Raw genomic sequence first — 27,438 nt, forward strand, 5'->3', positions numbered from 1 at the left:
AATGTTTTCTGAAAGGCATGCAGTTCACAAACAAACAAAACAGAAGAGAAACCCCCTTTTACTAAAAAAAGATAAAAGGGGGCTACGTAAGGAGAGGCGAGGCGTGGGTGGGTTGTTTCTCCAGTACGGTACAGTACTGTATGTACAGTACAGTGTAAAAGAAAGTTCGGGCATTTTGCCATAACAAACATGGCTGCTTTAGCAGCCGGCCAACGAGGCTGGAGGGATAGACGGGCTCCTATCTGCGGTGGTCATAGCAACCGGCCAAAGAGTCTGCAGGGATAAACAGGCTCATGTCTGCGGTGGCCATAGCAACCAGCCAACGAGTACGGAGGGATAGAAGGACCCACGTCTGTGGTGGCGATAGCAACCAACCAACGAGTACGGAGGGATAGAAGGAAGCGCGCAGTTCGCTCCTGCGCGTGTTTCCTTAGAAATCTGAGTTCGGTCCGGGTCTTTCCCAAGTCCAAGTACTGTACATAGATAGGATCGTAGTTCCTGAGGGGTTGCCGACCTTTCAAAAAGTGGCGTTTGCTGCTGGGAATCTGAAGCCTTCTATCCCCTTCTACAGCAACAAAGGAAGCAAAAAATGCATAATTAGGTATCTCCCTGGGCTGACTGCCTGTGTTGCGCGTGTTGTGTTGTTGTGTGCAGCCCGTGCAAAGAAGGGCTACATTTAAGCCCCCCAGGAGTCTTCTGTTGGGTTATGTGGGCAAACTTTATTTTGCGGCGAATGCTAGCTAGATTCATTGGGGGTTATGGTATATGCATATTCAGTGTTAGCCATTTGTTTTGTAGTGTGCAGCATTGTTGTGTTTAAATGGTTTTATTGTACACCACCATGATGTTCGTGGTTTATAAATATTCTGTTTTAGGCAGAATCCCCCCCCCCCAATTCCCGACAATATGAACACGGAAGATTCATGTTCTTGTGGGACTGCAGCTGTTGTTACTGAGCCACAGTTTACTCAGCTATTCAGGTATGGCTACAGGTATTAAGAGGTGGGGTAGGGGAAATGAAATAAATGCTTACGAAAGGTACATTCATGCATGTGATCAGTAAACTGGAGGTGCTATGTTGATGGAAGTGAGGCTTTTGTAGAAATGAACAGACCTATTTCTCAGTGGTTTAGGATTACCAGTGGCAAAGAGTCAGACTTATTTAGCTCACAATGCCTTGATTTCTCTGAGGGTACCACTTTGCTTTCTCAGTGAGAGTTACCTTTTACTCTTATGTCTGAAAAGGGCAATGCCCATGGGCGGGGGGCCCAGAAGGCACAGTGCGGCGGCCCTAGGCTCGCGCTCCCCACGCGCCTCTGGAGCTTCACGCAGGAGCGGGAGCCTGGAGGCGCCGCGCTGCGCTTCTAAGCTGTTTTTTTTTTTTTGCTTCTAGGGGGGGGGTCAGCAGCCCCCCTAAAAGCAAAAAACAGCTGAGAGGCGCAGCACCCGGCAGCCAGAGGAGAAGGTGGACAAGGTCGGGGCCTCTGCAGCGGCGGCTCCGCGTCCGTCCGGGCTCCCGGCCGGCCTCCTCGCCATGCTCCTGGCCAAGATGCGCCCCTTCCTTGCCGCCTCCTCGTCCCTCCTTCCTCCCCTCCCTCCCTCCTTCCTCCCCTCCCTCCTTCCTCCGCAGGCTCCTCCTCGCGCCCCGCCGCACGCGCGGGCGACTCGGCGGCAGCTGCGGACGCTGCTCCTGCTGCGCTTGCAATTGCAAGCCGAGGGGGCCCATGGGGGTGCCAGGGCGCCTGGCCACCATGGGGGCGCCGTCGCTGCCGTTGCCACGTAAAAAACACAGAGGCCGCCTTAACCGCTTTGCTCCTTTCCCGGCGGCGGAGCCTTAAGCGAGGCGGCAGCGGAGGCTTCGGAACTGCCTCTGTTGAGGAGCGGCGCCCGCTCAGCCCAGCCCAGCCACCCGGCGCCGCGCGCTCCTCAGGGCGCAGATTGCCGCGCCTCCGACAAAGCCGACTGTGCGCTGGGCAGTTGCTCTGCCAGCCAGAACTCGGACTTGCTGGACTCTGAGATTATTCTGTTGTGCCCAATTTCTTCTCCCGGGGGCGGGGAGAGGAAGGCAAGATGAGACTCCCTTGTGATCTCCTGCTGCCTGCAAGGAATTAGGGTCGCGGGAGCCTCCACCCTCAGCAGCGCCCGCGCGCCTTTCGAAGCTGCAGGCAGCAGCTTTTGCGCCTTAGCGGCCAGGCAGCGCGAGTCACGGGGGAGAAGGGCCATTGACAGTAAGAGCTGTTCGGCAGTGGAATTTGATGCCAAGGAGTGTGGTGGAGTCTCCTTCTTTGGAGGTCTTTAAGCAGAGGCTTGACAGGCATATGTCAAGAATGCTTTGATGGTGTTTCCTGTTGGACTGGATGGCCCTTGTGGTCTCTTCCAACTCTATGATTATATGATGCTATGAGTTCGAAGGCATGGGCAACTTTTAAAGTGTGGTGGAAGCGCTGAGCACAGTTCACCGCCCCCCTCCCTCCCAGGAGCCAAGGCTCTGCCATCTCAAGTTTTGAAATCACGGTGCCTAGGTGAAACCGGAGTCAGTTTCACCTGGCTCCGTAGCCCCGCCCACATTCCCACTTTGTGGCCCCTCCCCTCCCGTGCCTTGGCTCTGCCCCTCCCCCCTAGTCTTGATCCTGGCTACGCCCCTGGCAATGCCAAAAGTGAGGGTTTCAACCCAGTGCTGGAGATCCTACCCATTGCTAACGGGGATCTGTAGGGAAAGGAAGAAAGACTTACCGATAAATAAATACAGAGAACTATGCATTTGCCTAGTTATATGTTCATTTCACCAGTGCACTTGCCCTCTTCCCAAATCCTAGTCAAGAGATACAATTTTAGCATGAGAATGAGGAACCTCAGGCCCAGGGACTAAACGCAGCCATTCTTATTCACCCTGGTCATACCCTTCCTAGCTTTCATTTGGCTGGGACACACGTTTGAAATTTAATAATGCCTCTTGATGAGAGATGTGTGTGTAGTAACATCTGAGTGTTGTGTGGCCTACAGCACAAGGCACATTTGTTGCTTCTTGCTCCATGCACCATTGTCATATGGCTCCTGGAAGGTTGCTCATAAGGGAATGTGATCCTCAGTCTGGAAAAGGTCCCCCATCCCTGCAGTCTAGCATCTTTTCTCTCCATCCTCCTCAGCACATACCTGTTTCCCCAATTCACAGTTGTGAAGCACACAGGCCTCATAGAGGCTGTTTGGATACTCAGGCCAGACAGTTCTAGTGCATCTCAGAGGCCAGAAGGTTTTTCATCTTCTGGGCCATGAAGCCCAGCTGCCCCCTCCTTGGGAATCATGGCACGATACTACTTCTGACAGAGCTGACAAAGAGCTTTCCCTGCCCTCCCTCTTGGATCTTCTTCCCTGCAGCAATAGCAAAGAATTCCTGTAGCTTTAGTCGATAGCCTTTTCTGGGAGCTCATCAGGTTGTTGGTTTTACAGGAAAGTTTTACAAAGAGAGGGTTTCCTGGACAGCAGTTACCGTGTGCAGAAGCTTCCTAATGGTGCCATAGCCTTGCCTGTGTTGGGTCAAAAGCTCACAGCAGAGCACCTGCATCAGCTGAAGGAAAGTATCCTGCCTGGGAAGACCTGTGCTCTAACATGGATTCTGGTGAGCCAAGTTATTGTTGGCAGGTTGCTTTTATTTCATGACCAACGGGCTTGTCACTGCACTTGGCAATGACTGTTATCAGGCCTGCCTGCCTGCATCCCTCTTTTCTTGCCTTTGGCTTGTCCTCTTCTCCACTTCCTACCTGCTTCATTTATTTGATGCCATCAGTTGATGTCTGATGCCACAGTATGACTGGGTGGTAGTGGTGGTGGGGCCACATGCTGTTATTATACTTTGGGAATCATTTAGGCTATAAAGTGAATATTTTCCAGGTGTTGATCTGCAAAACAATTTTTTTAGATTTTTTACCATAAAGATGGTGCTTGCTGCCAACTGATTTGTATAGGGTTTGAAAGTGGTGTGTGGCATGTGTATGAAACAGGAAACTGGCTAATCATTTGCACCCCATTTGCAGAATCCCGTTCCTTCAAAAGCTGCCCAATTCCGACCTCCCATCCAGAAACTGTATGATGAGTTGCGGTGCCTGATGTTGAGCCATGGAGTTGCCTGGTCAAAAGAATTGGAGAGAGATCTACCACGCTCCTGGCAACGGCACGGGGATCTGGTTCTGTTCAGTGAGGAGAGCTTCAGAGAACCGCTATGGGGAGAGCTGGGTAAATTACAAACACAGCATTGTGCCAGACCATTCTGAGCTTCTTCCTTTCTCAGCAAACCCATCACAACTGTTCTCTTTCAGGACAAGAGCTCTGGGAGGTGGTTGCTGGTGCACTCGGGGCCCAGCGTTTGGCAAAACGTGGACGCGTGCAGTCAGATTTGTTTCGATCCCCAACAGTGACCTTGTTGCTGGGGGAGGATGGCTGGGTTGAACACGTAGAGAATGGAATTCGGTAAGGGAGAGGTGCAGTGTAATATTTTCTCCACCATACTATCTTCTTTCTTTGAGTTCACTGAAAAATGGAGTCTAATCAAGACTTTTTCAGTTCTAGAGCTTAAGCCTAGAAAGTTGAAGGTGTTTAAGGAGTGTTCATTCACCCCAGTCTTTAGCCAGAGCAGCTTACAAGGGTCAGCAATGAGACCCAGCCCTCAGGCTTGATCTCTCAAAAAGAAAAGGGAGTGGGAGGGAAGAGGAAGAAGAAAACTTATTTTTAGTTACAGAATTCTTATAATGGCTAGCTGCAATGGAAAGAATTCAAGGAGAGGAGCCAGAAGTTGCTGACTTTTCAACTGAGAGGCCCAGAAGTCCCATCCCTACCTCTGTTTTGGCCTGATCTTATGCTGAAGTAAATGTGCCCATCAAAAATATGACAGCTATTTCTTCCAATGAATTCTAAAAAAGCAAAGGATGAATTTGAAGTCTGCAGTAATTTTCATGTAGTAAGATTTTTGAGTTGGCTCTGGAAAACCCAGCTGGTATTGGGTGAAGATTGGATTGGGGTAAGGGTATGGTGAATGTTTCACTTCTCAGGGTGAAAGGTAGATAAGGCTGCAGTCCTATATATACTTATCTGTGAATGAGTCCCATTGCATTCAGTGCTTATTTTTGAGTAGATGTGTAGGCATTGCGCTATAATAGCTTGTTTGTTTGTATATGTGCACAGTATTTAGAAAAGTATCCTTGTATGCTCTGAATTTCCTCCCACCCCAAATAGGGGTTGGTTAAGAACTACAAGTACTTAGCAAGTACAAGCTTGATTCCTTGGGGACATCTTCTGATTCGGTTGCCTCCGCAGGTACATGTTTGAGGTGACACAGTGCATGCTGTCTCCAGGAAACATCACCGAGAAGCTGCGAATAGCATCTCTCAACTGTGCTGGGGAAGTGGTGGTAGACCTCTACGCTGGTAAATACTGCGATACGAGGGAGAAGCAAAGCGGCTGCTGTCTCTTTCTGCAGCCCTATTTGGGGCACAGCCTATTTCTAAGTAGTTTAGCCATCCAGAGATGGGTCTTGAAGCCGGGTGGGCACCTTGGGCCATGCATAGAAGTAGCATGAACTCAGTTCGCTTGATTTCTCCGTGGTGTTCCTTGGTTCCCTCTTCCAGGGGTCTAGCCCTCCTCAAGTTGAACTACATTTCCCATGCATCCTGGGTTGTGATTGGCAGCATGGTTCTCTAGCCCTAGCAAGAAGCATTTGACCCATTGCTTTGCCAACTAAGGCTTCTAAAGAGAGCCCTGCTGGATCACACCCAGAGCTCATTAGTCCAGCATCCTGTTCTCTACATTGCGGCCATGGAGGTTCCTCTGGGAAGCCCACCAGCAGGAGAAGAGTACAGTAGCACTTACCTGTGCACCACAGCTGCTTGTATTCAGAGGCACACTGCCTCTGGTTGGGGAGCTAGTAGCCATATCACCCTATCATTTGTCTAACCCACTTTTAAAGGTATTCTATAAGATAACGAGCGGCTCTTCTCCCCCTTGTCTTCAGGGATTGGCTATTTCACCCTGCCGTACCTCATTCATGCTGGTGCTGCCTTTGTCCATGCCTGCGAGTGGAACCCACATGCTGTGGAAGCACTGCAGAAGAATTTGCAACTGAACCGTGTGCAGGATCGGTGCCTCGTTCACCAGGGAGATAACCAGAAGGTGAGCAAAGAGGGGTAGAAATGAATGAATTAATTATCAACTCCCGTCACCTCTGACCTTTGCCCGTGCTGATGGGAGTTACAATCCAACAATATGGAAGGGTCACCGAAACTGAATGTTGGAAGATTAACAGCAGACAAAAGAAAGTCTTTCTTCACACAGTGCATAGTTAAAATTAGAAAGATGGCTCCCACAGGAGGCAGGAATGACTCCCAATTTGGATACCTTTAAAACAAGTTTGTGGAAGATTGTGCTATCAGTGGCTACTTAAGATGGTTGGATGGTGCCTTGTATGCCTCCTTCCAGAAACTCCTGCAGCCAAGCTGGAGCCAATCATATTGCTCTGCTTTCTTTTGGACCGCAGCATTGAGGCCGATAAGGGAGGTCTTATTGGAGCAGCCCAGAACCTCCCTACATACTGCCCAGGCTTGTGCCCTGGGGAGGTCATTTTGGTGCTGCTAATGCAGTGGTTTGACTTCACCCTGAGAGGCACACTCCATTGTCTCTTGAGACAGACAGATGCCAACAAATGGCAGCATTGATAAATCCTGCAAATACAGTGATAAGACACACTCTCCTCCCTCCCATCACAACTACTCATGAAAACTCTATTTGGGCACACTTTTTCAGAACTTTGCTTTTACTCTGGTTCCAGCTGCTGCTTTTATAGTTGAGTGACATCTACTTTTTCTTTTTTAAATGGTTCTACTTTTTAAAAAAGGTTTTACTTAATTACAAGGTTTTGCTTTTGTATTTTGTTATGTAAGCTTTTTTATGTACTTCAGTAAAGAGTAAATAAGCAGGAAATAAAATAATAATTGTCAGGGCAAAGCAGGCAGGAAGGAGGTCTGGCAGCTGGGTCCAAGGAACAGGGCCTTTTCAGCTGGGTCCTTGCAGCTATGGAACTCTCTCCCCTTGAAATACACTGTCCTTGGTAGTTTTTAGGGAACTTTAAAAAGTCTTGTTTGTTTGTTCCGCATTGCTCCAGATGTGGGTGTCTAATAGGCAGCAGCCTCTATTTTTAGTCTAACACTGGTAGCTGGCTGTGATGTATTGATCTGTAATTTGTTAATTGCTGCTGCTAGGATGGTGATTATGTTGTATAAAACCACTTAATGTAGTTTTAAACGTTACAAGCCACCATAGGAAAGTATTGTCATTTGAATGGTGCCAATTTATTAAGTGCATAAAGGATTCAGGGTCTTCTGACTTCATTGGCCCTGACAAGGGGGTTGATCTCTGCCTCCTGTTTGTATTCATGAAGTAGAGTTTTATTTGTCTCTGATTGTCCAGCAGTTCAGTTTCTCACTTGTTGCCCTCTGAAGCAACAGAGTGAGAATTGCTATATAATCTGTTAGAGCAGCCCAGACTGCCCTTTGCTGCCTTCTCTAGATTACTCTCTGCATCTCAAAAACTTTTTAAAAAAGAAATAAAGTCTCCTCTCACATTTTCCTTCTGTTATGCCTGTTCTTATTCTTCCTCTTCCATTCAGTGATAGATTATGTGCTTTGTACGCCAAAGATCCTCTGTTCAATCCGTGGCATTTCCAGTTAAAACAATTTCAGGAAAGGCGCACAAAAGGCCAGTCTCCTGCCTGAGCTGCGTGACACCCGCTGCCAGTCAGGGAAGGCGATGCGGGACAAATCTCAAACTTGCAAAACACAACTGTCTATGTTTTTTCCTTGTTTGCAGCTGGAACTGTGGGATGTGGCTGACAGGGTGAATCTGGGACTGATCCCCACATCGGAGGCAGGATGGCCAATCGCCTGCCGGGTTTTGCGGAAAGATGTGGGTGGGATCCTGCATATCCACCAGAATGTGGAATCCTTTCCAGTGAATGCCCTTAGGCTGCACCACAAGCCACATCAACCTCGTGAGCAGCTTCCAGTGCAAGTGGTGTCCAACGTACAAGAGGACAAGGTGACCCTTGGGGACCACAGTGTTCTGCAGGAAGCAGGAAGGAAGGACCTGGCCCTCTCAGGCAGGGACGAGTGGCAAAGGTGGGCAGAGGCCACAGCAACCCAGATCAGGACTTTGCTTCAGGATTTGGATGGGAAGCAGTGGAGGACAAAAATCCTGCACATTGAGCAAGTGAAATCTTACGCCCCTCATGTGCACCACCTGGTCTTGGATTTGGGCTGCCAGCCCCTTATGTAGTTAGTTGGCTTTCCTACAGGAGCAGCACTAGGAGAAAGGTCCCCCATCTTTATGGGCCTGGGGGCACATTTGGGAATATGAGGAGCTGTCATAGGCAGCACAAAATACCCATTTTGCAGAAGTGAAGACTGGTGAGGCTCAGAACTTCTGACCTAGACAGGAGAAACAACTGCAACCTTCCCTCCTCAAGCCCCAAGTAAAACACAGACACAAAAGGAGGAGGAAACTGCTTCCCAAACAACAAAAGCAAACAACAAAACAAAAAGAACTTGCCTGATGAGGGCTTCCAGTGTGTTGTGGCATTGGGGAATCTAGCTCCAGAACATGGTCTTTTCTTCATGGCACTAGCAGAGGAAACAGCTTTGGGTTTGGGCAGCAGAAATGCATGTTGTTCTTTTGAATCTGCATGCAATTCTTCACTGCCATCCTCTTTTATCCCTAGTGATATGCTTGCTGTTGTTCATCTTAGGAGTGTTCTGGCAGGAAACGGCTGACGTATCTCCCCAAACCTTGCTGTGAGCACTGGGTTTTCTCCAACTAAATTATACCCTGTTTTCAATGGACCAGCCTGGTGTAGCTTTTCTAGAAAAAGAGGTGCCAGAACTCACCATGAACGCCTCCATTGTTCTCTTAGAATTGCAATGGTGCCCACCTGAGAGGTGCTGGAACTCAGTTCCAGTAAGTTCCAGCTAAATAAAAAAAGCCCTGGACCTGCCCATGAATTTCAGTAGGTCTACTTAGAGTAGGACTAGCATTGGCTATAATCCAATCTTTAGGATGCTGTTGCATTTTCACTCATCTTAACGTGAGGTCACTGACAATCTGTACATCAGAGGTCACCAGCTTTTTTGACCAGGGAAGTTCTTTCTAGGCATATGTGTGCCCATGGGAGCCAGGTTGGCAACCGCTGCCATACCCTGTATTTACAGGACTTGGCAACTGTGAGCAAGGTGAGGTCTACAGATGACCACTTGCTGACCCATTAATCCTTGATGCCATCTACCTGCTTCCTCTTTTCTTCCCATTTTGCCCCTGCTCACCTTTGGAATATCCTGGAAGAAACCTAAAGGACCCCTCTGTCCTGCAAATGGCAGAGGGAAAGTGCTTTCACAGAGGAAGCAAAGGCATGGGAAGTGCAGTGGGGGTGAAATACTTGATTCAATCTAGTGCCCACATTGCTGGTGCTAAGAATACCAAACTTTTATTGTTTTCATTGCCTTGGCAGGGTAGCATATTTTTTTATTTGGCTGCCAGCCAGTTTCTAGTACAAGGATGTCTCTGAGTAGATCAGGGTGAGGTATTTGCCCTAGGGGCCTGTTCAGCCCTCGGTGCTTTACCCAGGCAACACCTCTTCTTTATATTGTTTTTATTTTATCGGGGTTTCATTACTTTTCAACAAGCATCTTTTAACTTTTTGTAGTTTATCTGTATAGTTTTTTTGGTTTTTTAAAAATAATTTTTATTGGAGATTTTCAACTTAAAACACTTATCATAACAACATAACATAAAAATTTAGAAAAATCAATCAACTTTACCAAAAGGGGGGAAAAAGAGAAAAAAGAAAACAAAAACCACAAAAGGAACAAAAGAAGAAGAAGAAAAAGAAATAACATCAATCTTATCTATATCATTATCATGACTTCGACTTCCCCGTCCTACCCTTCCCGAGTCCATTTTGTACCCAACTTCAGCAGTTTTCACCATCATCTAATAATACTCATCTAATACTCATCTAATAATACTTCCTATAGCTTTACATAATTTAATACTTTTAAATCCTAAAAAGCTCTGTATAGTTTTAATTTGTGTAAGTCCTGGTCTAGGAAAACGGTGGGGCACAAATAAATAATAAAAACAAATTTTTTTATTGGCTCTGCTCCATGCCCTCCTTGAGTGGCCACCCCCTTGGCTACGCCTATGCCCCTGGAATAGATCAATCGCATGTGAATGTCTTGGCGCAGCTTTAGAAGAGTGTTTCATTTGTATGGGTTTAAACTAGAGTAACATTTCTGGGAAGTTACTGTGCCTGGAAATTGGGGAGCAAAAGGGAAGTGCAGGTAAGCCCTGAATAAATATAGGCCAGGATTCCTGTTTCTGCTCCGTGAGGCATCGTCTCAATCTGGGATGCACAGCCTTTGCTTTTTTGCTTCAGTCTAATCTGCCTACCTGCCTGCAGGGTAGCAATGGGAGCTGTGAACTCATTGGGTGGGGTGCCTGCCTGCCAACACTAAAGCCTGTCATTTTTGTTATCATAGCTCAGAGATAGAACCCAGAGAGCAAACGGAGCATGAGTCATCATTGGTCAGCTTTCCATTTGTTCTGGAAGCCACCTCCTGGGTAAGGAAGCCTCTAAATCAGTGCCAAGAAGCAGCAGCAGCAAAGGTGGTTGCCAAGAGGAAGATCAGAAAACCTAGAGGCTAGGCTAAAGGAAGCATTTAATCACTGGATACAGGAAGAGACTTGGAAATCCTTGCAGGCAAGAAATAAAAGCCACTCTCAGATCTGGGGCCTGTACAAACCAGTCTGGTCTGACCCCACCTACGTTATCGCCTGTTGAGGTTTTTGTGTATTCTTGGGGAGGAGTTCAAATGCTGTAGCTGGTGATGACATGTAGCCAGATAGGTCACCTGCGTACTTTGGACCAGGACCAGCCCACCTCTCCTTCACACTAGCTTTCTGCGGCAGTGCTAAATTTGACAGTAGCATCTGTGTCACCCTTTGTGCCAAGCAGCAAGCTGGGAGAGATCGTAGTTTTGGTCTGATTCAGCAGGTCTCCTGTCTTCAATAAGGTGCAAGTAGGAGCCTAGGAAGCTAGCTGCCTCATACTGTGCAGTCAGACCCATAGGTCCATCTAGCTCAGTACTGACTAATGAAAGACCGCCTCCTACCCTCCACACTCTGGTGTTAAGATCAGTAGAGGGGGCTCTCTTAGTAACTCCATCAGAAGTTCAGGTGTGTTTGTGGCCGTGTGGCCCAGGAGAGGGCATTATCTGTGGCAGCCGGTGGATTGCTTTCTTCTGTGCCATTCCATCTCCACAGAGATGCATCTGGTACCTTCATAGTAATAGTTTATGCCATATACTGGAGAGTCACCCTGGCTTTGACACTTGAGACGTGTTTTCAGGACCTGCCCTATTCAGGAAACTCTCATTTCTCTTCGATGTTTTAAATATTAGCTAGAGATCATGGGAGTTGTAGGCCAAAACATCTGGAGGGCCGCAGTTTGGGGATGCCTGGTATATATGATACAGATATTCCTTTGCCTGAGAAGCCAGGAATGCCCCTTTTTCTAATAATGCAGTTGTTGCCATCAGTTTTTATAATAGGCTCAAGTTACTCTTAGTAGTACTGCATGTTCTCAAAGCAGTACTTATGTCCAGTAAAAGCAGGGCCTTTATTGTGGTGGCACCGGTCATTTGGAATGCGCTTTCAATGAACAGCAGTAAACACAAAGGTTGCGTACGTTACTCATCATCTAGATAGCCTGATAGGTAGTGCTGGAAAGGTATTGGTGGTCACGGTGCATGTAAGCACCAGTGACAAGGAAATGTAGTCTCGAGGTCCTGGAAGCATAGCTGTCAACTTTTCGATTTGAAAATAAGGGATCAGCAGCAGCCTCACCTGTCCTGGGGAGACTACAATATATCTAACAATACAGGATAGCAGCAGGAAACGGCACTGGAATAAGGGAATTTCCAGCAAAAAAAGGGAAGGCTGATGGCTGTGGCTTGGAATAAGGGAGTTTCCTGCAAAAAAGGGAGGGGTTGACAGCTATGCCTGGAAGCCAAATTTAGGATGCTAGGTAGGGTCTTTTCCAGGGAGTCTTCACTTCTCATGAGGTGGCCAAAGTATTGGAGCCTCAGCTTCAGGATCTGTCCTTCCAGTGAGCACTCAGGGCTGATTTTCTTAAGAATGGATAGGTTTGATCTTCTTGCAGTCCATGGGACTCTCAATAGTCTCCTCCAGCACCATAATTCAAAAGTGTCAATTCTTCGGCCTTTTTTATGGTCCAGCTCTCACTTCCATACATCACTACTGGGGAAACCATAGCTTTAACTATACGGACCTTTGTCGGCAAGGTGATGTCTCTGCTTTTTCATATGCTGCCCAGGTTTGTCATTGCTTTTTTCCCAAGAAGCAGGCGTCTTTTAATTTTGTGACTGCTGTCACCATCTGCAGTGATCATGGAACCCAAGAAAGTAAAATCTCTCACTGCCTCCATTTCTTCCCCTTCTATTTGCCAGGAGGTGATGGGACCAGTGGCCATGATCTTAGTTTTTTTGATGTTGAGCTTCAGACCATATTTTGCGCTTTCCTCTTTCACCCTCATTAAAAGGTTCTTTAATTCCGCCTCACTTTCTGCCATCAAGGTTGTGTCATCTGCATATCTGAGGTTGTTGATATTTCTTCCAGCAATCTTAATTCCAAAGACAACAGGCTGTACAATTAATCAGGGGCATATGCCTTCTCAATAGTGGCACCACAACTGTAAAAATTGCTGAAAGGAACCTAAAGAAAAGCCCTGCTACATCAGACCAAAGTCCTCTTGGGGTACCTCAAGACATTATTTTGTGAGAAGGATTCAAGCACATACCCAAAATTTATTCCCTGTTTTAGGAGACCCTAATCCCCCCAGGTGGCGCTGTGGGTTAAACCACAGAGTCTAGGGCTTGCTGATCAGGAGGTCGGCAGTTTGAATCCCTGCAACGGGGTGAGCTCCCGTTGCTCGGTCCCGGCTCCTGCCCGCCTAGCAGTTCGAAAGCACGTCAAAGTGCAAGTAGATAAATAGGGACCGCTCCGGCGGGAAGGTAAACGGCGTTACCGTGCGCTGCTCTGGTTCGCCAGAAGCAGCTTTGTCATGCTGGCCACATGACCCGGATACTGTCTACGGACAAACACAGGCTCCCTTGGACTATAGAGCGAGATGAGCGCCGCAACCCCAGAGTCGGACACGACTGGACCTGATGGTCAGGGGTCCCTTTACCTTTAATCCCCCCCTCAAAGAGCTATCCTTTTCATAGTGGTTTAACAACCAACCCTTCTTCTCAGGAAAATGTAGCTCTGTGTGGAAAATAGGGTAGTAGTACTAGGAACTCTCAGTCCCCATGATTCTTTGGCCATGACTGTTTAAAGTGGCATACAGGGTAAAGGGACCCCTGGCCGTTAAGTGCAGTCGCGAACGACTCGGGAGTTGCGGCACTCATCTCGCTTTACTAGCTGAGGGAGCCGGCGTTTGCAGACAGCTTCTAGGTCATGTGGCCAGCATGACTAAGCCGCTTCTGGCGAACCAGAGCAGCGCACGGAAACACCGTTTACCTTCCCTGGTAAACTTAAGTTTTAGCGCTTAAAGTGGATTGAAGTGCCCTATTGCCTTTTTTTTTTTTTGCTGTTAGTGATGGAAATGCTCTGAAAAGTGTGGTATGAATGAATAACAGTGCGATGTGTAAGGCACCCTGTAAATCAGAACAAACACTCATTGTTCTGCAACTGTCCTGCAGACAAAACTGGAACGAATGCTTAAACAAAAGCCATAGTCTAATCCAGGGGTCAGCAAACTTTTGCAGCCGGGGGCCAGTCCACTTGTGGGGGGGCGGACTATATTTTGGGGAAAAAAAATAATTTCTATGCCCCACAAATAACCCAGAGATGCATTTTAAATAAAAGGACACATTCTACTCATGTAAAAACATGCTGATTTCCAGACTGTCCGCGGGCCAGATTTAGAAGGCAATTGGGCCGCATCCGACCCCCGGGCCTTAGTTTGGGGACCCCTGGGCTAGAGGTTGTAAGACTACAACTCCCATTGTTCTTGACCATTGGCCTTGTTGGCTGGGACTGATGGATGTGCATAAGCATATGCATGCATACTTCATCAATGGAACCACTGAAAAAGCTAAAGACTGGGAGAAACAAGTGGAACATGCACCCAGAGTCTGCAGCACTGGTGTTCTAGCCAATTGTGCCTTTTCCTAGGGTACTCCATCCCACCCCCAGCCTGATCAGGGCTTAGACATAGACATTCCACATTATGAGCGAATAGAATAGACATTCCACATTATGAGCATTATGAGACTGTCCGTGGGCCGGATTTAGAAGGCGATTGGGCCGGATTTGGAAGGCGATTGGGCCGCATCGGGCCCCCGGGCCTTAGTTTGGGTACCCCTGGTCTAATCTCTGTGTCACCTTTGTGCAAGCAAATCAAGACGAGTGCTCAATAAACAGGTCATCTGGAGGAGCCTAAAGTCCAGCATCCTGTTTCTCAAAGTAGCCAACCAGATGCTTATGGGAAGCCTGCAAGCACGACATAAGGACAATCACCCTTCTGTGGGAGACTTGCCAGACTCCCGCACTTCCTGCCTCTTGAGAGATTTTTTTTTGGGGGGGGGACTTCTAATTTCCATTTGTTGAGGATGCTGGGAGTGATTAGGAAGCCTTGTTCCCCTCGTAGGGCTGCAGTTCCCAAAGTGGTTTAACGACGAACTCTTGAGAATGCTAGATCTCCAAACAGCTCTCAGCACCCATAACAAACTGCAGTGTCCAGGATTCTATAGGAGAAGCTATGACCGTTTAATGTGGCGTGCTTTGTATGCATAGCGCAGATGAGACATAATGTCCAGCTTTATGTCGAGGAGCTTCAGAGCTTGTTGGTTTTAGGATGCTCTTGAAAATGTTTTTACTTCAGTACTGCTGACTATTTAAACGTGCGCGCGCGCAACCCTCCCCCACCCCCGGCAAACACCCCTTTTAGTCCATTCGAAAGTTTGCAGTAGATAAATAGCAACCGATTAAGCGATACTGTGTTTGGAATAAATCCTGATCTCAGCTTTAAGAAGTTGGCAAAAGGGCGCGGTGCCTTTAAGGAAACGGCTCCTCCCAGGTCAGGGAAAATTTCAAGCTGTTCCTGCAGCAGCTGTGGTGGTTAACCGCGACGAGAGCCGGGGAATCTGCGGGGCGCGCTGCGTACAGGTACCTGTACCCCTCTTTTTCCATGCCATTTTCTCCTCCGCCCCCACCACCTCGCCCCGCCACCGTGGGAGGACTCAGCATTCCACCTTCCAGCTCTGGGCCCCTTTCTAAAGTAGTGGTTTTGCACCACCACCAATTCCTGTCCTCGATTGCATCCCCGCCCTAGTTCGCAAGCCTGTTTTGCCTGCTTTTAAAAGGCTAGCGTGGCATTAGTTAACCACCTAGGGGACAGGTGCCATTCCCCATCCCAAAGTCCTGCTTGGGTGGTCTGGCCTGCAGGTCCTCCCTGGTGTGCAAAGGCTGGCTGGGTTTAGAAAGACACTCTGCATGTGCTTTGAGGCAAGGGTTCCAAGTAAATACTGTTTGGGCTTACTTGGAAGTAACGCACGGGAGTCCTCGGTGAGGGGTCTGCCCAAAGTTCTCTCGTGAGGTGTGTACCCATTGTTCTTTCGTCCTAATGTTTTCATGGACTCGCTCTGGTTTATGAACTCTGTGCTTCCTTTATCAGATGCAGGGCCTTGCCATTGTTTAGAAACAGCAGACTTTGCTATTAAAATTTTATGTTAGCTTCAGGGATTTAACTTTTCCCCAAACCTATTTGAATTGTATATGTGAAGGTGTTCATATGGAGAGTCTTCTTGAGCATGTGCAAAGTGTTTCCCCCTTTTATCAATTCATTTAGTTATTAATTGCGTTTATATCCTCCTTTTCCTCCAAGGAGCTTTAGGTGGCACACATGGATCTCCCCCTCTCCATATTATCATCACAACAACCTTGTGGGGTAGACTAAGCTGAGGATTGGTGACCCAGTGAGCTTGGATTTGAACCCTGGTCTTGGCATAGCAGAGTAGTTGCAGCTTGCAGGAGGAAACTTTAAGTTGGTTGGCATAGCCTCAAGGCAGACTCATGTTCTTGGGCGTAAGGGAAAGAACTTCATGCACATTCAAAGGTGTTGCCTCTTACATTGCAAGATCCAGGGCTGATCAGCTGACATTACAAGTGAAGGGCCTCTCCAGTCTGGGTTTCATTTTGCTTTTTTGACAGGTATAAGGTATATTCTGTAGCATAGCAACAAGGCAATCATATTTATTCATTTTTATGTACTTAACAAGATTTGTATAGCACTTGGATGTAAAAATAAGGAAGTTAAAAGCATGCAATATAAATATTTAAAAGATAATTAAAATTAACTGTAAGCAAAATGAGATTTTAAAATGTGAACACCTACACACGTCTAGATAGGCCTGCCTACACAAAAGTGTTCTAAGCAGGCACCGAAAAGACAACAACAAAAGGTGCATGCCTGGTGTCAGGGGTGATATGATAGCCATGTTCAAATATATAAAAAGATGTCATATAGAGGAGGGAGAAAGGTTGTTTTCTGCTGCTCCAGAGAAGCGGACACGGAGCAATGGATTCAAACTACAAGAAAGAAGATTCCAGCTAAACATTAGAAAGAACTTCCTGACAGTAAGAGCTGTTCGGCAGTGGAATTTGCTACCAAGGAGTGTGGTGGAGTCTCCTTCTTTGGAGGTCTTTAAGCATAGACTTGACAGGCATATGTCAAGAATGCTTTGATGGTGTTTCCTGCTCGGCAGGGGGTTGGACTGGATGGCCCTTGTGGTCTCTTCCAACTCTACGATTCTATGATTCTATGGTAGGGGTCCCCAGACCAGACTACGGCCCCCGGGCCGGATGTGGCCCAATTAGCCTCCCAATCCGGCCCGCGACGACCCCCGGCACCCGCTGCCGCCGCCCGCTCTTACGGCGCGCGGCGCCGATCTTCAAAATCGGCAAAAAATCGCCGAAAATCCTTTGTGCGCATGCGTATGGGCCTCTCCCGACCCAGAAGAGGTCATTTCCGATGCACTTCCGGGTCGGGGGAGGCCCATACGCATGCGCACAAGCGATTTCCGGCGATTTTCCCCCGACCGTGTGCGTGTGCGCATGCACACGGGCGCGCACTCCCCCGCCCTCCGGCCCGCCGCGCGCGCACTCCCCTGCTCTCCGGCCCACCGCGCGGTCGGCGCAGCGGGCACCGGCCCGAAGCCCGGTAAGTCTGGGGACCCCTGTTCTATGGTGTCAATGGGCAGGGAGTTCCAAACTGTAGGGCAGCCACCCTAAAAAATTGTGGGTTTTTTCTTTTTAGAATTATGGCATACTGGTCTGCCTATACACCATTCTGCTTTATTAGTTTTCCCGCAGTACTTCCCCAAGGTTGTTACATTATTGGCATCTGGAAGCTCTTGAGCTATTGTGCAAGAAAAGCAGGCACTCTCCCCACCCCCCAAAAAAACTTACAGGATCTCCGCAGGAAGTTGCACTGAGTGGAAATGAAGCAGTATGCCATCTCTGAAAACAGAATCGCATATGACAACCCTGATACCATCGTGAGCATAAATCATTATGAATGCACAGCAAAAGGGTGGCTCACTCATAGGCTGGTTAAGATCAGTATGTTTTGTCAGCTATGTAGGGCAAGAACTATCTCATTTCTCTCAAGGGAAACATTACAAGTACGGTAGTTGTTTGAGGAAAGGCTTCCTCCTTCAGAAGTGGAAGGGTGTGCGTGTGAGAGACCTAACCAGGCATATCAGCTAAGTGGAGCACTTCGCATTGTGTGCTGTTTTTCTATGGTTAGTGCTAAAGAGTCCATGACCATGTGTTGATAAAAGTTTTCGAAAATGTCATGTGTTCTTCCACAGGATCCTGTGGAATGGTATGTTGCTGCTGTTTCATAGGAACCAACTCCTAGGGGCCGAGGTCCCTTCGAACCCTCCCCCCCCAAAAAATATTTGAGGGGTTCTGGTGCCCCCAAAGTTGATGAGTTTTGCCATTCAAAGAGTGTGAATGTGACATATCCTGTTTGACTATGTGGTGTGGGACTTACCTGCCCCCCCCCCAATATTTTATTCAAGCTGGCACCCCTGGCTGTTTTGTGTTTTAATGATTCTTTGCCAATTCAAATATCCCGAACAGCTTTGGAAGCCAGCTAGGGGTCCTTCAGCCTGTGGCATAGGAAGGGTGTGTGTGGTGGGTGCGCGGGTGTCATCACTGGGGTGTGTGTAAAAAAATGTGTTTTTTTAAAAAAGTAAAAATTGGGCTCACGGCACTTTTTTTCTTGATAAAATAACTCCTGCACCTCCCTCCTACATCACTGGTAGCTAGGTGAGGCAGGGGGCACTGGCCGCCACACCGCGGGGCCTATAGCATGCCTGAGCAATGCATCTTTCCTGAGGGGGAGGCGGCGGGCGGACTGCCTGCAAGCTCCACACTGCTTTTTCGAGCAGTGCGGGGCTTGCGTCTGCCCACTGCCTCAGCCACCCTACAGCTGGGGGGGAGGCTGTGGAGATGCTCCACGCTGCACACGCCACAATGGGCATGCTGCTGCTTTCGGCTAAGGCACACTCCTGATCTTGAAACATGAAGCAAAACGTTTGGTGTGGGTGCACTTGTACGCAGGACAGGGGACACCAGGTAGAGTGGAAAATAGGATATTAAAAATCCTATCCTGGTATCCCAAGAGGTATTTGTCTTTCGAATACCAGAGCTGAGTGTTTTTATCAAACATGCTTCCTGTTTGCTGTGGGAAAATGTGGGACAGCTAAGCAGGAAATTAAGTGTGTGTGTTTAAATGCAGGGGAGGGAAGACTTCAAGCTTTGAGGTCTTCCAGCAGGAGCCAAGTGCAAGACAGTGGTTAATTCATTTCCTTAATTCTACATGTATCTTGGCCAAGGGATTTGTTTTCAGTAGCAGAAATGTGATTCCACCTCTTTCACACAAAAACGCAATGCTGTTTCCACCCATGCTTCCTTCATTTTAACAGCCTGGAATATGCGGGGAAAGCCCTACCTGGAGATACAAGGGATTGAACCCGGGGCTTTCTGCATGCATATCAGATGTTTTTATTGCAGAAAAGTGGCAAATTTCTGGGTGGTGGTGCAGTTGCGTCAGCAACGTTTTCTGGCTCCCACTCGAACAACAACAACGAACAGGCTTTGCTTCATCAACTCTTTTAAGGGTCATCAACACTCTGCTTGCCCCAGGCTTTGAGCAGTTTTCTGTTTGCCTTTTCCTGGGAAAAGCTGCTCTTCATCACCGAATCGGAGCAAGCATCTATTTGCGGAAACCCTGATTTATGTTTGCTGCAGTTCAGCAGTAAAGAGTGGGTTTTCCTGTAGAGAAGCATCCAGACAAGAGGAAGTGTGGATGAACACTTAGTCCCCCTTGTCTCAGCCTATCCTGTCTCACAGGCTTGTTGTGAGGATATGATAGGGAGTGGGCAAATTTATGTATACCACCCCGAACCCTTTGCATGAAAGATGGGATATAAAGGTAATAAATAAATAAGTTTAGAAATCTACTCATGATGCCTGTTTTGGTTTGTAGGTGTGAATTTATTCCCCTTTGCATGGCTTATGGGGTGCGCTAGGTAATCAATACTATTCACTGCCTGCCCAAACCATCATTGTGTACCTTCTTCAAGTTTGTAGATCTCAAGAGTCTTTTAGGCCATGTACATACCATGTATTTAAAAGCTTGTTGTCCCCAAAGAATCCTGGGAGCTGTACTCAGGTAAGGGTGCTGGGAACTGTAGCTCTGTAAAGGCCTAAAGTTCCCAAGATTTTTTTACGGGAGATACTGTTGTTGGCATCCTTCTTTCTCGAGATAATGGAGTGTCTCTCCGGGGGTGAAGTCAAACCGCTGCATTAGCAGCACTGAAGTGATCTCCCCGGGTTTGAGCCTGGGCAGTATGTATGGAGGTCCTGGGCTGCCTTGCTAATGTGATCCAAAGGAAAACAGAGCTATTCGTTTGGTATAAGCCTGGCGGCAGGAGGTGACAGAAGGAGGCGTACAAGGCGTCATCCAACCGTCTTGGGGATCTGAGTAGGGTTAATTCCTTAGCTTTTTCTTCTCCCAAAGATATCCTTCAAGGCAGCAGAAGTTTAGGACCAGAGTTTTACTTCTCCTACATGGCCTCCCTTCCCAGGTTGACAACCCCACCTGCCCCTCACTTCCCTCTACACTGCATGTAGAGCATGTATGTTTCCGAGCACAATTCAAAGTGTTGGTGCTGACCTTTAAAGCCCTAAAAGGCCTCAGTCCAGTATACCTGAAGGAGCATCTCTACCCCCATTGTTCTGCCCGGACAATGAGGTCCAGTGCTGAGGGCCTTCTGGCGGTTCCCTCGCTGCGAGAAGCCAAGTTACAGGGAACCAGGCAGAGAGCTTTCTTGGTAGTGGCGCCCGCCCTGTGGAATGCCCTCCCATCAGATCTCAAGGAAATAAACAACTATCTGACTTTTAGAAGACATCTGAAGGCAGCCCTGTTTATGGAAGCTTTTAACGTTTAACAGACTATTGTATTTTAAAATTTTGTTGGAAGCTGCAAAGTGGCTGGGGAAACCCAGCCTGATGGGAGGGGTATAAATATGATGATGATGATGATGATGATGATGATGTGCAAAAACTGCCTTCTTGGCCATTGACATAGCTGTCAACTTCCGGATTGGAAAATAAGGGATCAGCAGTGGCGCGGCACCGGAAGTCGCTTCTGCGCATGTCCAGACATGTGCGGAAGCGACTTCCAGTGCCGGGCTGCCCATGTCCGCATGTCTGGGCACCAGAAATCACTTCTGTGCATGCCCGGGCATGTGCAGAGGCGATTTCCGGCAGCACTTGGCAAGTGAGCAAGCAGCCAGCCGGGAGCCAGGACATTTACGGGGTATTTTACAATCCGAGGTTGCAGCGGGAAACGGATTTAAATTCAGGGGTTTCCTGCCAAAAATGGGAGGGTTGACAGCTATGGCCATTGGACCCACTATTGGCCTCGTCTGCCCACTGCACTGGAGCCTGTCTTCACAATGCAGGTGAGAGCTGAGTGCAGGGTGGGGACCAAAGGTGGAGAAATCACTCCAGAAGGAACACAACATGTCCCCCATCAGAGGTACTACCCCTCTCCTAAGACAACATGTGGAAGATAATGTGCTTCAAATGCATGGTGTGTGTATGCAGCCACCGTGAGGAAAAAAACCCAGTAGATCCACAAGCCTGAAGTCTCTGCCCCCACCCCATGCCATGTTTCCAATATGAAAGGGCTCAGTGGCAGAGCATCTGTTTTGCGTGCAGAAGGCCCCAGGGTTAACCCCCAGTGTCTCAGAGTAGGGTTGAGAACATCTCCTGCCTGAAACCCTGGAGAGCCTCTGCCAGTCAGTGTAGACAATACTGAGCTAGAGGGACCAATGCTCTGACTCAGTGTAAGGCAGCTTGCTATGTTTTGTTATCACGTGCATTGGGCTTTTCACCATTTTTCACTGTTAATTTTATTTTATTAATTTTTTTTGTAGCCTTGTTTTTACTACCTCAACCCTTCCTTCACTGCTTTTGGTTTTTGATGGTGCCCCACTTTCCACACCACGAAACCTCAGAGTAATACTGTCAAAACATAGAGCTGAAATGAAAGTTTGAGATTGGCCGGAATTGTCCAGTTTTGCTGTTCCTGTTTCAAATTTAAAACCTTGAACTCTCAACGTCAAGGTCTGCATTTTGAACATGAAATTTTACTTCAGCATTCCAGTGCTTGATTCTGTCAGGGTAGGATTCACTGAGTCAGGTGGGTATAGGACTTTGGTATAGGACAGTTTCTCGTGTTCCTACAGCACTTCACCAGCTTCCCCTTCACCAGAAAGGCCGAACACATGGTGGAGGCTTAAAAACTATAGGGCAGGTAACTGACACTATCAGCCCCCTCAGCTGGTTCAGCCTCATTCTTCAGCTTCTTGGTGACATAGGACTGTGGAGGATGGGGCCCTGGTCCATACTTTTCATATCTCTCCCAAACGGCTCAGGCTGGTCTGCAGCCTTGTCTCTTTTCACTCTCTCACAACGGTGTAGTCCCATGGCCACAATCCTCTCCTCAGACCTTCTGGGGTCTCTCTTCTGAGGCCTGCTCTGTTAATAATGGGTGTCTTGCATGGACATAGCCAGGATTTTTGTTGGGTGGGGGCAGGCCTTTTGTTGGGAGGGCAGGGTCAGAATCTGCTAGCTATGTCTTTTTATTGATTTGGGGTGGGGGCAGCTGCCCCTCCGTGCCCCCTCCCCGGCTACACCCATGGTGACTTGGCATTGATCAAGTTGGCACCAGGCCAGATACCATAAAGCTCAGTACTGTACATGGGTTTTTTGTTTTTGCACGAATGTTAGTGCATTAACTGCTAGATAATTTTAAAAAAATAAAAAGTAGGATGTTTTTGAGACTTTTGTGAGGATTTCTTTGTTTTGGAGGGCAAAATCAATATGGAATCCCTATCCCTCTGAAGCCCAAGTATTTTTGTGGCGTCTGTTGATTTCACTGTCTTTGCTCAGAGCGATTCCCCCTGGCCTTTGACTTTTAATTCAAAGCCCAGGTATCAAAATGCTAGAGATTTTAGGCTCTTCTCTTCTCTCTTTCTCCTCCTCCCTCTGCTGTGCCAACATTCAGATATTGTCTGCCTGGAATAAGATCCTATGTTTTTCGCCGTAACCTTTATGCCAATTGGATCCCCACTCTAATCCTTTTAGCAAATATTGCAGCTGATCCCACTATACTTCAATCGTCTTTGAGAAGCATTGTTCTGTCTTGTCTTTTTCTTTCTGTTAGTCTTTCATTATAAGTACTTCTAATAAAGAACTGAGTTATGGCATATATATAGCTAAAGCAGAGCTTCTGAGAGACTAGAGAAGAAACTCAAACATCCGCAGAAATAGAAAGAAAGTGTATTGGAGGGAACTTAATGGAGCAGCTTCTCTAGAAACAACCAGATGAAGACTGAGCATGCTCATAATGTGGAACGTCTATTCACTGGGGGTGGGATGGAGTACCCTAGGAAAAGGCACAATTGGCTAGAACACCAGTGCTGCAGACTCTGGGTGCATGTTCCACTTGTTTCTGCCAGTCTTTAGCTTTTTCAGTGGTTCCATTGATGAAGTATACATGCATATGCATCAGTCCCAGCCAACATGGCCAATGGTCAAGAACGATGGGAGTCTTACAACCTCTAGCCCATATGATGTAGCTTAGAATTGTTATTTACAGAGCCTCTGCAGTATAGCAGATACAAGTCAGAGCTATAAGTCAGGGAGTTCCCAATTTTAAATCTCATCTCTCAGGTGGACTTAGGCAAGCCTCAGTCTTTCTTGACCCTGGTTTCCCCACTGCCCCAAACTGCAGTAGAATGCTTTGACCTTTTGTAGGCAACTAAATTTGCAGGAAAACAATGCAAAAAGTGTGTTTTGAAACCAGGCTTACTTTAGCTAATACTGTATAGCAGGTCAGTTGCCTTCAGAGTTTTTGGTTTGCATTGGCTCATGTCAGCAGGTTACATCAGAAATGCCGAGCCTGTGGCTTTCCAAATGTTGGGACTCTGAATCCCATCATCCATTAACTTTGGCTGTGCTGGCTGGGGCTGATGATAGTTGGAGTCCTGCAACATTTCTGGAGGGCCACAGCTTCCTTATCCCTGGGTTAAATGAACCTGTAGTATTCTTGCTCAGCTATGCTAAACTCTTAATCTTCCTTCTAGCTCTGAGAACTCTGCAGCCAGGGAACGGGAGCTGCCTTCCAGCCTGAGGATAACGATGGAGGCTGTTGATTTGTCCTTCCTTTCGGAAGCTGAGAGGGATCTGATCCTCCAGGTCCTGCAACGAGATGAAGCACTGCGGAAAGCAGAAGAGAGGAGAATCAGGTGAGAACCCAAATGGCTCAGGGGTCAAGAGGGAGGCAAGAACACCGCTGCGCTTGCTTTGGAGAACTCAGCTGGCATAGGAATATAGTCCAAACCTTTGCTGCTTGCTTAAGATGACAAAAACAAGGGTGTTTTCAGGTTCCGATTGGTCTGCTTCAGCTTCATGGGTTGTGCATTGTACAGGCCTGCCCTGGAGAAGTCAGTCTGGGTAATAATAAATAGTAAACCTTTATTGTCACTACACCACCTGTGTGCAGTGAAATTAAACGAGCCCCCCTCCCTCCCCATACACTCAGTCTTGTTTGCACTCTGTGTGCTTGTCAGAAGTCAATTTCACCACTATTTTTTTCCATTCAGCAGCCCAACAGCCCACGGATTAAAAAAACCTGTTCTTTAACCTGTGGCTGACTATACTTCTATATCTCCTGCCCGAAGGTAGGAGATTAAAGTCGTCCCCAAGAATTTTCCTCGCTGTTCTGAGGCAGCGGTCTCCTGCGATGTCATCTAGTGAACTCAGGGGACAGCCCATGATATCATGTGCTGTATTCATCACCCTCTGTAGGGACTTCCTGTCCATGGTTGTCAAACCAGCATATCACACTGTAGTACAGTATGAAAGGACACTTTCTATTGTGGACCGGTAGAAAGAGATAATCAATTTTCGTTTGACATTGTTCTTACGCAAGACCCTAAGGAAATGGAGTCTCGGTTGGGCTTTCCTAACCACCTGCCCTGGAGAAATCTGGGTGATTCAGAGTAGTTTTCCCATCGTAGGGATCTGCCTTATACTGCACCAGACCATTTGTCTGTCTAGACCATTTGTTGTCTTGGAAGCTTTCTTCTGTTTGCAACCTTTGGGATCCAAAGCACTGTTTGGGGTTTGGGGTGGGGAGGCACTGTCCACATGCCTGAGATTGCCCATCTCATCATCTCCCTGCTCATTGCGAAACTCTGTAAAATAGTCCGATTTTTATCTTTTCTTCCTCTTATATTCTGTTTTGAGGCTCTGCTGCCTCTGTCTCTGCACTTACATGGGCTAAGCTAGTGAGAAATATTTTGCTGTATTCATCTCTTTGTAAGATTTGTTACCTGCCCTTCACCAAAAGGGCCTACAATGAAAAGTATGATTATAAAAAACAAATTGCAATTATGAAAGATATAAAACAATTCCAAATGAAACAGAACAATTTATTAGCATAGAATCATAGTTGGAAGAGACCACAAGGGCCATCCAGTCCAAACACCATCAAAGCATTCCTGACAGATGGCTGTCAAGCCTCCACTTAAAGACCTCCAAGGAAGGAGACTCCACCACACTCCTTGGCAGCAAATTCCACTGTCGAACAGCTCTTACTGTCAGGAAGTTCTTCCTAATGTTTAGGTGGAATCTTCTTTCTTGTAGCTTGAATCCGTTGCTCCATGTCCGCTTCTCTGGAGCAGCAGAAAACAACCTTTCACCCTCTTCTATATGACATCCTTTTATATATTTGAACATGGCTATCATATCACCCCTTAACCTCTTCTTCAGGCTAAACATAATCAGCTCCCTAAGCCGTTCCTCAGGCCTTTGTTTCCAGGCCTTTGACCAATTTGGTTGCCCTCCTTTGACCAATTTGGTTGCCCTCCTCCTCCTCCAGCTTGTCAGTATCCTTCTTGAACTGTGGTGCCAGAACTGGACACAGTATTCCAGGTGAGGTCTGACCAGAGCGGAATACAGTGGTACTATTACTTCCCTTGATCTAGATGCTATACAGTCATTCCACGGTTTAAGTACGCATCGGATTGAGTACTTTCAGTTTAAGTACTCCGCGGGCTTGTCTGGAACGGATTAATCCACTTTCCATTACTTTCAGTGGGAAAGTTCGCTTCAGGTTAAGTACGCTTCAGGTTAAGTACAGACTTCTGGAACCAACCTCCTTCTTTGGAGGTCTTTAAGTGGAGGCTTGGCAGCCATCTGTCAGGAATGCTTTGATGGTGTTTCCTGCTTGGCAGGGGGTTGGACTGGATGGCCCTTGTGGTCTCTTCCAACTCTAATGATTCTGTGATTCTATGATTCTAATTGTGTACTTAAACCGAGGTACCACTGTACTCTTATTGATGCAGCCCAGAATTGCATTGGCTTTTTTAGCTGCTGCATCACACTGTTGACTCATGTCAAGTTTGTGGTCTACCAAGACTCCTAGATCCTTTTCACATGTACTGCTCTCAAGCCAGGTGTCACCCATCCTGTATTTGTGCCTTTCTCCCCCCCCCCCAAGTGTAGTACTTTACATTTCTCCCTGTTAAAATTCATCTTGTTAGCTTTGGCCCAGTTGTCTAATCTGTTAAGCTCATTTTGAAGTGTGATCCTGTCCTCTGGGGTATTAGCCACCCCTCCCAATTTGGTGTCATCTGCAAACTTGCTCAGGATGCCCTCAAGCCCATCATCCAAGTCATTGATAAAGATGTTGAATAAGACTGGGCCCAAGAGAGAACCCTGTGGCACCCCACTAGTCACTTCTCTCCAGGATGAAGAGGAGCCATTGATGAGCACCCTTTGGGTTCGGTCAGTCAGCCAGTTACAAATCCACTGAATGGTAGCATTGTCTAGCCCGCATTATACCAGATTCTTTACAAGAATACCATGGGGCACCTTGTCAAAGGCCTTGCTGAAATCAAGATAGGCTATATCTACAGCGTTCCCTTCATCTACCAGGCTTGTAATTCTGTCAAAAAATGAGATCAGCATAACTCTTTCTCTCTCTGATATACCAGTTAATTACATTAGACTTGGAGCTCGTAGTGTTTATTTCACAAGGGACATTATCCATTATGTTATTTCTTTTATTCATTGCTTATTACAAAAGAAAGTGTCTCAAGGCAGCTTAAAACAAATTAAAAATGCAGCAAGTAACCTAAGCAAAATAACTACATTATTTATTATTGCATTCCCCCTCCCCCCTCTAAGGAGCACAGTGCTTGCCCCCTACCCCATTTTATTATCACAGCAGCCCTGTGAGGTTGGTAGATCTGGGTTTGGGCAGAGGTTTTCACAGGCCTCCTGCTACTTAACCGAAAGGGCCAGGCTAAGTCCTTCTGCATGCAGATCAGCTTCTGTGACATGGCCCTTTCCCAGTCTGCAGAGGTACAGCCCATGTTCCTTAGCTTCTCACTCTCAGCTCCATGTAATACTCCTGATATATAATTTCCCCTGAGAGGCATTCAAGGTGGTTTACAGATAAAAATAAGAACAGCTTAAAACATGGGGGGGGGCAGTAATTAAACAATGAAACATTAGTAGAATTAAAACTGTGCAAATAATTACAGGTGCCCCCCCTTACATGGGGGTTACGCTCCAGGCCTCCATGCACATAAGGGAAAGTTGTGTAGGTGGGGTGCACCCTCAAAAATGCCGTGTTTTCCTGCTCTCCAGATCTCTCTCCCCACACAACTC

At 47.3% G+C, this 27,438-nt stretch overlaps 2 protein-coding genes across 2 annotated transcripts in view; both read left to right on the forward strand.

Moving 5' to 3' along the window:
- Window positions 1-396: 396 nt before the first annotated feature.
- Window positions 397-8,591, forward strand: TRMT12 (tRNA methyltransferase 12 homolog). The gene is made up of 8 exons (XM_035113920.2): window positions 397-601; window positions 876-980; window positions 3,448-3,616; window positions 4,032-4,230; window positions 4,314-4,464; window positions 5,308-5,417; window positions 6,002-6,159; window positions 7,852-8,591. The coding sequence occupies exons 2-8, from the start codon at window positions 907-909 to the stop codon at window positions 8,314-8,316; spliced, it is 1,326 nt and encodes a 441-aa protein (XP_034969811.2). The 5' UTR covers window positions 397-601; window positions 876-906; the 3' UTR covers window positions 8,317-8,591.
- Window positions 8,592-15,158: 6,567 nt separating this feature from the next.
- The window catches only part of SYTL4 (synaptotagmin like 4), a 32,012-nt gene continuing 19,732 nt past the window's right edge, over window positions 15,159-27,438 (forward strand). Inside the window, exons 1-2 of the mRNA XM_035113424.2 lie at window positions 15,159-15,282; window positions 23,844-24,005. Of these exons, the coding sequence (XP_034969315.2) occupies window positions 23,899-24,005 (107 nt within the window). The 5' untranslated portion in view covers window positions 15,159-15,282; window positions 23,844-23,898. The remainder of the gene's footprint in view (window positions 15,283-23,843; window positions 24,006-27,438) is intronic.

The sequence above is a fragment of the Zootoca vivipara genome, chromosome Z, assembly GCF_963506605.1.
Source record: "Zootoca vivipara chromosome Z, rZooViv1.1, whole genome shotgun sequence".
NCBI classification, from domain to species: Eukaryota; Metazoa; Chordata; class Lepidosauria; order Squamata; family Lacertidae; genus Zootoca; species Zootoca vivipara.

What these genes read in the sequence shown, in the direction of transcription:
- TRMT12 (XM_035113920.2), top strand. Translation starts at nt 907, where the DNA reads ATGAACACGGAAGATTCATGTTCTTGTGGGACTGCAGCTGTTGTTACT. An exon ending in CAGTTTACTCAGCTATTCAG is followed by an intron (nt 981 to 3,447) that starts GTATGGCTACAG and finishes TTGGTTTTACAG; the next exon opens with GAAAGTTTTACAAAGAGAGG. An exon ending in ACCGCTATGGGGAGAGCTGG is followed by an intron (nt 4,231 to 4,313) that starts GTAAATTACAAA and finishes GTTCTCTTTCAG; the next exon opens with GACAAGAGCTCTGGGAGGTG.